At 43.6% G+C, this 11855-nt stretch overlaps 1 protein-coding gene across 1 annotated transcript in view; it reads right to left on the minus strand.

Moving 5' to 3' along the window:
• Positions 1-11855, minus strand: part of DIS3L2 (DIS3 like 3'-5' exoribonuclease 2) — a 196733-nt gene that overhangs the window by 121196 nt on the left and 63682 nt on the right. The window contains 2 exon segments of the mRNA XM_009323570.1: positions 1215-1462; positions 2662-2768. Coding sequence (XP_009321845.1) covers positions 1215-1462; positions 2662-2768 — 355 coding nt within the window.

Consider the following 11855-nt stretch of genomic DNA (forward strand, 5'->3'; position numbering starts at 1 on the left):
TTCAGTTTAGTGTACTTTTAGTTTTCGGGCTGGTAGATCTGTGCCAACATACTTAACCTTAAAAAAAAAAAAAGTTTTATGTAAGTTTTAAGCTTTACTAGGAGTTTGAGCCGAGGACTCCAAAAACCACGGTGCTGACGCTGTACATCAGTTCTGCTACCCCATCAGAACAGCTCTGCAAGGGGAAGAGAAAAGTTGGGCTTTATGCCCAACTCCCACTACTGCACATGCTCCAGATTACATCCAGATCCCCATCACCTGTAAATTCGACCACAGCATTTCCACAGGTCAGAGTTACCTACTCTGTATCACCAACTAAACCAGGACCGCTCAGTTTTTCCCAAGACAACTGAATAGATTTATCAATAGCCACCATTTCTTACTGAGACCCACTCAATAGGAAGTAGCATGGCCACTCCAGGTGGGTGCTTGGCACACAGTAGCTAGTCCCAAGAAAGAGTGAAAATGCTGAAAACTACAGGGTCTTCCTCAAGGAGAGGCAAAATGAACTTGCAATCTGGATCCAGCCCAGCATAGGTCATTTGTGTAGCCCTAGCTTAAAATCTTCTCCTTTATGGCAGTGCCTGCAATTTGAACTCTGGGCAGCAATGGCTTTACAGTGCCTCCTGAAACGCAGAGAGTGCAACACCCCTCTCACCTGCTTCAGGAGTGAATGAGTATTCTTTTGATTTCTAGTATCTGTACTTGAAGCAATGCAAATTTAAAACCACAAAAATCTGCGACTTCTTTCTACTTCTTATCAGTAAAGGCTTAAAAACCAAAGATGAGCCTCACAGCTACTGATCTTCTTCCTCCGGCAGAAGTGAAATGCTTACACACTGTGTACTACTCTTACACAAAGGGATGAAGGATTGAAAGGCTGCCAGGTGCTTGTGCTGGTCAGGCTACGTTACCTGTGTGTGCTCCCTCTGAACTACAAGCTCTTCTGAGCAAAGACCGTACGCTCATTCGTGCTGTGATGTGCCAGCACACTGAAGCAAGCACCACAAGAAACTAACATTATGTAGCCGTGAGATTAACTAGCGATGAGCTATCCTTAGGCTCATCACAGTTCAACCACCAAATACCAGAGGGATGCAAGACAAGTATCTTGTTAACAGATTCCTGTCTCTATCGCATGTATCAAACTAAGTGAAACCAGGAACTCCAACTAGAAATGTCAGTCATCTCTGCTTCCAATGGCAGCCACATACCCTGTCGCAAAGTTGCTGTCTTCTTTCCAGTCCACTATGCGACAGATGAAGAGCATATTTGAATAGTCCTCAGGCCTGGTCACAAAGTCTGGAGGGCAATCAGCCAAGGACACATAGGCCCTGGGCACTCTGTGGTCCACAGGTGAGAACATGGCGCACCTCCTGAAGAGTTCACTGTTCTTGTCTGCCAGAAGCTTGATGAAGCCTGTAGCTGCTCGGGAATGTTTCTTTTCCAAAATGTAGACCACCTGGAAGAGGCAAAGGTTTCTACAGTGAATACCTTTAGAGAAACTTATTTTCTTTAACAGAATAGGGATACACAGAGGCTTAGCAGAATATCTGGAAAAATCACAAGGCCTATATCATGTTTTCCTTGTGTGTGTGTGTATGTGTGTATGCATTTTTTAACTGAGTCCCTATTTACAATGTATTTTCCTTGCCATCTTGCTCATGGCTATAGAAGAGCTAAGTGCCTTCCAAGTGCTAGCTCTCTACAGCAATTTTCTTGATTACAGAACAAAACCAGACAAGAAGCAGATGCTTCCAAATGCAGGGAATTAGCCACAACATACAAGCAACTCCTGTAAAATCTTTCATTTGTATCCTCGGCCTGTGATTTCGACCTTCAGCGCGGAACAGGCCAGTCCAAAAACGGTGCCGCTGGCGGATCCAACACTAACCACAGGAAAGGATGTGCTGTGGGGAATTTGGCAGTTCTCTCCTCCTCTCTGTGCTTTCTGAAGTTAGGGGTTATTTTACCTTTATACAAGATGGCTTTGAAAAGAATAATAAATTACAATATCACTAAATAATTGTTCCAGAGAGGTGTTCATCCAGGCTATATTTTTGTAGACCATAATAAATCACTGGATAACAGAAATATTATAGCCGATTTCCTAAGCTTATACAGAAGAGTCCTTCCAGAAAGTTTCAGGAGCTGCACCTCTGTGCGATTCTGAGCACTGGAATTGCCACGCTGGATGAGACCAGAGGGCAGCCCAGCCAAGAAGAGGGACCAGAATCGGAGGTTGCAAGGGAAAGCACAAGACAAGGAAGAGACCTGACCCAGCCTGACCCAGTAGTCCTTTTCTGGTCTCTTAACATTCAGAGATTGACTCAAATCTTGAACCAACAGCACTAACAGCCTTTCCAAAGTCTGTAAGAATTAATTCTGACAACTTTGGATATCCTGACACTCATATTAGTATCCAATCTTTTTTCTGAATCTTGCTAAGCAATTTTGCATAACAAACAAAGGGAATTTAAACTAGGATAATTGGTAAAAATAACAAGACACTTGTTTTTTATCAGATCGGACAATTACTCTCTTTGAAACAGGGAGTGAGATTCAAAGATCAACGGATGGAGACTACAAGGAGGCCAGGGCTGGTCTCCTTCAGCCTTTGGGAGCGCACAGGTGCTTGCTTCTCACTCTCCACGGAGTTACCTTGGCTGTCCTTTGAAGAAACTTATCTGGGAGGAGCCTGGGATCATTCACCTTGGGTCCATCATCTTGCTTTGTTCTGTGCACACCGCAGATCCCAACAGCCTTCACTGCATCAAACAAGACAAACACAACAGTTACTGTAGCACATTTCTATCATGAAGTCGTGTTGGGCCTTTGCTGTAAACTACAATACAAGGTGCATGTAGTAGACTTATTCGAAAGGGAAAAGATTTCTTAAATGTTAGAACAGCCAAGCACGAATCAATTATTATTTCTCCAGACTACCACAGAGAGCAGATATATGTTCACTTACCATGCAGATCTGCTGAAAAACAACAAAAATAAAAATAAATCCAAACTTTACAAGTACAACTATACCAGCCATAATAAACAAAATGGTGGAAAACACATTCTGTTTATTAAATACTAAGAACTACATTAATTTCCTGCCATTTCTTAGTTGGACTCATTAACATTATATAAATAGTCCGTTAAGTACATACATTCATTTAATATTTCATTTCCTATGCAAGGTTATAAGATGCATGTTCATCTTTGAAATTGAAACCATATCTACTAAGTTGACCCTCTTCGGCTGTGGACCAGGATTATGAAAAAGTCATATGAAAGTAATCGCTACATATGACAAACAGCTCCCTCCCCCTGAAATTCCTTCACCAGATACTGAGAACATTTAAATCAACTGTCAACTAATTTCTAGTTTGCAATTTTCCAATATTCAGGTATCTGAGTTTGAAAGTATCTGCTATAGGTGGCTGGCACACCGAATGCATTTAGTGTTTACAAACATCCAAAGTGATCTTTGCCACGGAGAAGGCTGGGGCCGGTCCCTTCTTGAGTTGCATCCCTGCTGAGAGCCCGTGGTTACTGCTCTGACAGTGTTTTTTGGATGGAAACATCCATGCGCTCTTCCCCGGAGGGCTCGTGGAGGATGGATGCCTTTTTCCACTTGTATGGCAATCGCATCCACCTCAAGCACATGTGCTAAAATCAAGCCCTGACTGTTCAAAAGAAATTTTGCTTTCTTAAAGAGAGACCGTGGCACCAACTGCAAGTTTCAAGGGACGTAGCTGTCACTGTTTCCCTTAGAAGACATGAGATAAAGCAATGTTTCACTGAAGACTGTGCTCCAGCAGGCCAATGGCGCTCATGCACGCCAGAAAGCCTCAAGGAGAACAGTGGTGACACGCAGACCCTGGCCCCCAGATGACACCCATCTGTCCCGCAGGGACCCTTGACAGAGGCTGCTGGTGACATGACGGATGAAGGGGGCCAGGCTGCGGGAGGGGAGGCTGCAGCTGCTGGCAGCACCGAGCAGTGCCGGGGCACCGGGGAACTGGTGCTTGGGGGGAGAAAGGGTGGCAGCGGGGGCCAGCAGCTTGCCCCGAGGGGAACGGCTGTGCACCACTGTCATGAGGGCACATTCACAGATGGTCCTGCTGCCGCGGACGGCCTGGGTTGCCTTCGGGCAACATTACCCCAGCAGTCATTTGACAATGACGGCTATCGCTCTAATGACAAACTCTGGTTCTCATATGCTGCTAATTATCCCCAGCTTTGCCTTCTGATACAAAGCTCTTCAGACTTCACCTCTCCCCAGAGACCATCTTTTTCAGAAGAATCTAAGTGACTTTAATTTTATATTTAGTGACTTGCTAGCAAGGCCGAGAGGAGAACAGACAGATATTCAGGGGTTTAAACAAAAATCTAGTTTCCTTAAAAAAGCAGCAGTAGCAGCAGCAGCAAACCCCTTCCTCTTTTACTTCTGCTGAAATGAACTCAGATGTGCCACAACCAGGGTTACTAAGGGATAAAACCACCCAGAATTTCATGGTGACAAAAAAACTGAGGAAAAAATTGCTTGGATAATTATAAACAGTTTAAAAAGTGGGGATACCCAAATTACACACCTCATTTGCTTGCCTCTTCTAGGATCTCTGCCAGCTAAAGGTCATACCAAGCAATCAGTTAGTAAAGAATAAAAGTAAGGAGCTGTTTTGTTTTCTTATAAATTTTCAAGCCATTGGTTAATAGTCATGGGTTTATGGTGTGCCAACCATACAGCTAGGACAAAGAACGGGACGATCTGGAACAAAGAAACACTGGCAGGCGCGGAGGGCAAGGGGAGGTTGGTAGCCTTCCAAAGGCCATACCTTCAGGCACACCTGCCACAAGCCCAGGGCTTTACTGGAGTGAACTCTCCCCTACTGAACATCACATACTGGTTGGAAGAGAAACCAGATCTAAATGTGTTTGGAAAAAAGCAAGAGCTGCACTTGCTGCTTTCCCAGCGCAGCAGAGTAACAGCACCGACTCAAGGCACAATGGGCAAGAATGAGAAAAGCACCAGGAGCCACGCGAGGAACATGCCCTTGTTAGCACTGCCTTCTTTCCACTTCTCCTTCCAACTCCCATTTCTCCAAAAAGTTGCTCGCATTTTTTCACGGAAGCAGCTTTCCCTGTCAAAAAAGCAGGAGCCAGCAGTGGTGTCCTTGGGAGGTATCACATACACACACGCAAAAGCACAGAAACACCAGGGGGGAGCTGTCTTGGGGAGCACAGCAAATGGGTCACCAAAGCTTCCTTTGCCTGGGATGAACGTGCAGGGCTGGGGCATTGCCCCCCCACCCTGTTGAAGCTGAGCCCCATGTGAACCCAGTACAGGTACCAGAAAGCATCTAAATTCTCACTGTAGCACATGGTAGAACCTGCCTTTTTCCTTCACAGCCAAAATCAACCAGGGGCCTTTGGTTGGCTGGAGAATACCTTCTTCCTCAGGGATCTCTCCAATTTCAGTATCCCTCCCAAAAAATCCTAGGATTATTAGAGAATCCAACAGACAGAGGCTGGGATCTACAACTATACCATCAACAGAAAGAAAGAAGGAAGCAATTCCCAGCCACCTACTTATTCCTACCCATCTTTCTTAATCAACTTCAGTATCTAAAAGGTCATCATGTACATTTACTGATGGGCAACTCTCCTGAAACAAGGGACAGGGAAGAAGACACACGAGGAACCCTGCACTCTTGGGGCCAAGAGATGTGGGCTTCTCTACAGCTAGTAGCTGCTCCTTTTGAAGTTAAAATTCTGTTGGTACCAGGGCTGCATCTAGTGCTTGGAGGTCTACATTAGCAGAGCACCAGCGACGAGGGCTCCCTGTGACAAACCCCTCTGCTCAGAAAGGACAGCTACCCAGATCCAATGTCCACCTGGCTCAGCTGTGAAATTACTGCACAGAGACCTCAGTCTCAACAGCGATAATCTGCCACAAGAGTCTGGTACCCGAGTTCCCTAAATACGTTTCTGACGGTCCCTGCCTTTCGTTGCACATCCCCCTTCCCTCCAATGAAACTGGAATTTGGTGGGTGGGCAGAGAGGGGAGGTATCAGGGCCCCACCAGAGACCGGTGGTCTAGAAGGTCTGAGCCGGGAGACACAAACATCTCCCACAACAGGGCAGAGCCATGGAGGCAATCCTAAAGGAGAGCTAACTTGTGAGAGGAGCAGGATTTTGAGCAGGGGAGGTAGGAAGAAACTTCTTGCATTATTCCAAACTAAAAATGAATTATTCTGACCCCTTTACTGCAGTGGTTATCCAATGACCATTCAATATTTCCACCCTGGGCAAAGACATGTTTTCTGAGAAAGATTTACTATGTTAGCTTGGGCAATACTTCATAAGCTTATCTTACAGTGAAAACACACTTCAGCAACTAGGATTCAGTGAAACTGCATTATAATCTCAGTGTTTTCCTTTCAGCGATTATCTGACAAACCAAAACTGTAATAGTCTTACTTAAAAAAAATTAGGCACTAGATACAAAAAGCAACTCAAATTAGTTATGTTATTACCAACAAAGCAGATCCAGGACACTTGGAATTTGCCTCCCTCTGTACGAGATCAGTTTAGGCAGCTTCAATACACACTTAGATTTGCCTGACAGGCATTCCTAGGTCAAACATTATTTTTTTTTAAAGCCCCCCAAATTTCCTTTTACAATGAAATTACCACGACATTAAAAGGTGGCCAAAGTGGACTAAAAGTCATCAGACTAGAATTCTGATTACTTGTGACAGATCCAAAATTATTTTCACTAGGTTTGCATTGGTCACTGTGGAAATTTGCAATTCTGTCCAAAAAGAATACAATTAAAGATGCAATATCCACTTGCAAATGAAAATATATCACAGTTTCAGATCTCAAAAACAACTCACTGGAAAAAAAGAAATCTCTCTCCCTGGATGGAAAGAAACAAGTTTTTAAAAAACCAGTTCAATGTTTGCTACTTCAGCTAGAAAAAAAAAAAATCTACTTGAGAAGTTATTTGGCTTACTCTACATGGGCATATCTAGAATCCCATCAGAAGGCATTATTGATATGAACGTTTTAAAAAGAAAATACTGCTCTTCAGCTTAGTGCTCAGATACCAGCACATCTGTAAACCTTTCAGTAGCAAGGTCTACTACTTACTAATGAAGTAACAACACTTAGGTTCTCTGATGTCTGCTTCAATAAGCAGTTTTCAGCATATTCTGTTTTAGTACCAAATACATAAGGAAAGTGGTGTAAAACAAACCAATTTATTATAAATATCTCAAGGATTGTGTGTCACACTCAAAAAGGATGTGTTTTTGGAAGTTTTGTCTATATCAACACAAGAAACATATGGAAATGAAAACTCCCTTCAACCAAAAAGTGATACATTCAAATGCATGCACAGATTTGCCCTGGATTATACTATTCTGCTACAATCTTCATTTTTAGGGACAGTGAGAAGGAAAGGTGTTGCTCTTTAGAAGACAGTACAAGGGCTCTTCACATTCTGCCATCAATGTTTATTGGCACAGAACAGGTTTTTCCTCCAGAACAGAAGACAGATGGTAGGAACCAGCGGTTCACATCATACTTGGTCCTCCCTTCACCAAGTAAACCAAAATGTAACTTTTTGAGGATCAAAGCAAAGGGATCTGGTTTCTTAGAAACACCTGTCCCCAGCTGGATGATTTCAGTTCCTACAAAGTTATTTTGGTACCTACAGAGGTAGGAGCTCTGAGCTTCTCCTGACCTTGGCAGATTTCTCCCCCATGGAGTCCGCAGTACAGAGGTCCAAGTGAGCTCTCTCTGAAGTCTCACCCAGCAGGCTGAAGAGCTGCTCCTCCCTACCCAAAAGGTAGGGAAGAAGGAAAGTGCCATTTCACTTGGCACCAGGTACTATCCAAAACTGGAATTTATTTTAAACAGGCTATAAGAAGGCTCACTTGGGAAAATATTGTGCGAGAAGCAGTATTTTGCAAGTATTTATATCTCCACACACAGAGCTTTCCACCTGTGATGGAGGGAACACAGATAGTTCACTGTGATGAGACTATTAAGCCAACAGCTTTGGAATTTAACACGTGCAGCCTGTCCAAAATGAGCCTAACAGCTCCCACGTGCAATGCAAGAGGGCTCTGCAGGTAAGAAGCAAAGCCGCTCCAAACCATGCAGCGCTCCCGAGTTGTCTCATCACCGAGCTGTGTGTCTAATGAACAGGACTAACTTCCTTAGAGATGTTTATTTTGAATACTCATTTAAGCAGATTCACCCTGCCACAGCTGTTCATGTCTAAACACCTGAACTCACACACCTGCGTGCCCAATGGCACACTGAAGACGAGGACCAGGAGACTCAGATGATTAGCAAGAAGATTTTTGAAGATGCACAGGCGGGAGGAGACCCTCAGGGAGGGAGAGGAAAGGCATAATAACGGATGCATACAGCAGAGAGACAAGCATCTGCAATAACACAGAGCAAAGGCAATGTGAAGAGGTGAGTATAGCTGGCTTCCTTACACACACAACACAGCCAAGCATATAATTATTTACTTATATTTAGCCACCTCCACGACGAAGGATGAAGGAGATGGCAGAATGATGAGACAGGAGTGTCACTTTTCCTTAGAACCCTCCAAGTCTGATCCACAACAAAGATTCAACATCATTTGGGGAAGCTGCCATCTAGCCCAACAGATCAAATCGTAGCTGTCTCAGCAGCCACATAACATTACTACAACCACAGCACGGGTACTCAGGCCTCCTGGCCCTCTCATGTCCTTGAGAAGCTGCCAGTCAACAGGGGGGTTGGAGGCTTTATTGCAACAGAATTAAACCCCCAAAAAATCAGGTAGTGTTGCAGTCTACATAAATACAGTTTTATTACATTAACGGCAAGTAAAATTAAAATGTTACAAAAACATTTCCATTGAGTACTTTGCCTATCTACTTAATGTTCTTCCTTCCTGCATGTGCATTTGTTCCTAAAGTGTGTGTGTCCAATTTTACTATTGCATGGAAAATATGTTAGCTGAATGAATCCTAATCTGATTCAGCCTGGAAACCTTGCTGCTAACAATGACCATACTCTAATATTAGTTTTTTCTCACACCCACCATTCATTCTCAGTATCACGCCCTCGCACTTACTTGACCTAAACTTGTAACTCAACAGAGAAACACAGGTGAATTCAGGAACATACAGTAATATGCTGAACTTAATCTAATTCCTGTTACCTAATTGCATAAGTAATTTTTTTTTTTTTTGCCTTACTTAAGAAGTCATTTGGGGGTCAAGATCACTTACTAGGGAAGAACAGCGTAAGAAGCTTTCCCAACATTAACTTCCATTGCAGACTTCAGCTGTGCAACAAAAGAATAACTGGAGCTTATTCAGCCCATAGCTTTTAATCAATGCAACCGTAAAGCCCAATTTGTTCAATACCGGTAGAACACTTTTCTTAAGCTGCTATACTGTTTATTCTTCAAGAAATCTATGCTCTCATTTAAGAAAAGTTATAGCAACAAAAAAGAGATAGATCCAGAGACCCGCAAACATGAACTTAGGATAAACTAATACAGAGCTGCCTTGAGCAGCTGAAATGGCTCCAGCTTCAATGCTGGTTTTCCAGGCTTCAGCAGAGTGAAACCGATCTGATTTTTGACAGTTCCACCTCAAGGATTTCTATTAAAAGCCGTGTAACTGAGAAGATTTCCTGGTGAGCTTTCACTCTGCTGTGGCCTAGAAATGTTAAGAGCTATGCAGTGGAGACGATCCATCTCCAGAAAGCTGCAGGCTAGGAAAGAAGCGTGAAGACTCCTTAAAAGCACTCAGAGCGAACGGCAGCCTCTGAAGAGGAGGAAGAACAACATTTATTCCTTCCAGCAGCCAGTGATGTTGGTGGGCTCCAAATTTGTCAGAGATTTCATGGCAGCTAAACTGAAAGAAGTGGGGACCTGAGCAAAGCAGAGCAGAGCAGAGGGACAGCATGTGGTCCAGATTCTTGTCACCGTGCCTTTCTCTACCAGCCTTGGCCAAGGAAAGCAATAGTAGTATCTCCCTAAACTCTGCCTACGCCAATACAAAACACTGCTAACTGCAAAAGGGCTCCAGGTGCCAGCGGACAACACAAAAGGCAGGTATGCACCTAGTCAAGCTTAAAAGAAGAGAGAGAGCACACAAAAGCACAAGACGAGGCATGGAAGCGCATGAGAAGGTGCACGAGTGCAAAACAGAGATTAAACTCTAGATTATAAATACATTTTTCTCCTTTGCTAGAAGGATCCAAAAACCTTTCTAAGCACTGACTCCAGAGCATCATCTTGAGAAAAGAATGGCTTAATGAATTATCACACAACCATACTGTGAAGGTACCAAATGCCACCACTTCTGTTGAGCCAAGTAATCCCGAAATACTCAGTATCAGCCTCCAGTCAGTAGTAGCGTGGACACCAAGCAATTTTAGATTGTAATTTCTGACCTTATCAGGGCTATTAGAGACTGAAAGTCACATTTTACTTGAAAAGAGACTGACCGGTGTCCACCTGGCCAATGCTGAACAGACAGGTGGACAGGAGCATGTTCTGCAGCAGCTCCAACCCAAATTCTGTTGACTCTACCTATTAACCATCAGCTATTCAATTCAATTTTCCATCACACAATTGGCTGAGTTAGCTGTCAGCTTACTCTGCCTGTAAATGAGCAACTTCTATTCAAACTTCATTACATCAAGGCAGTGAGCAAGCCTTGGACATTCACATATTCAAACTCTGATTTGTAGAAGTGTAGGTCTAAGTGGAAATCCTGAACAAACACAACTATCTGATTGCTGCCAAGGCAGCCAGTCCACCAACTTGATGACTTCTGTGAGCCACCCCATGGGAAGCAGGATATTCTGCGTATCTGGTAAAGTAAGATCTCTCGTGAGAAGAGTTGAAAAAAGCTGAGCAAACTAGTTTGACAAGGATAGCTTTTGGCATAGTGACACAGTTTTACAAACTTTTATTTGAATATCGTTTCACTAAGAAAGGCTGAGGCACTTTTATGAGCACAGCTGCCATTCTCAAGAGTACAAGTAGCTGCTACTGTTCGATCGCTGATGTTTCTTTATCAGAGTAATCTGATTCCAATATTTAACAAGAGACAGCTCACATTTGTATGAAACTCATGTGACACGCAAGTCTGTGTAGGGATACAGCACTGTAAAGTATTCTGTACAGAACATTTTGCACTTTCCCTGGATTGGGAGGATACAGAGAAGTTTCTATTTTTTATTACATATTAAATTGGAGTATAAGGAAAATCCTACTGCAGTGACAAGTCACAGAAATAATGTATTCCAGCTCAGTACTAAGTGATAAGATAAAAGTTACATTACCTCTGTTGCAGTACAGAATCATAGAATTGTTTAGGTTAGAAAAGACCTTTAAGATCATCAAGTCCAACAGCTAACCTAACACTGCCAAGTCCACCACTAAACCATGTCCCTAAGTGCCACATCCACACGTCTTTTAAATACCTCCAGGGATGGTGTCCTGGTTTCGGCTGGGATAGAGTTAATTTTCTTCCTAGTAGCTGGTGTAGTGCTGTGTTTTGGATTTAGTATGAGAATAATGTTGATAACACACCGATGTTTTAGCTGTTGCTAGGTAGTGCTTATGCTAGTCAAGGACTTTTCAGCTTCCCATGCTCTACCGACTGAGAAGGCTGGAGGTGCACAAGGAGCTGGGAGGGGGCACAGCCAGGACAGCTGACCCAAACTGGCCAGAGGGACATTCCATACCATGTGGCGTCATGCTCAGTACATAAACTGGGGAAAGCTGGCCGGGGAGGCCGCTGCTCGGGGACTGGCTGGGCATC

This window comes from Pygoscelis adeliae, unplaced genomic scaffold (genome assembly GCF_000699105.1).
Source record: "Pygoscelis adeliae isolate BGI_AS28 unplaced genomic scaffold, ASM69910v1 Scaffold245, whole genome shotgun sequence".
NCBI classification, from domain to species: Eukaryota; Metazoa; Chordata; class Aves; order Sphenisciformes; family Spheniscidae; genus Pygoscelis; species Pygoscelis adeliae.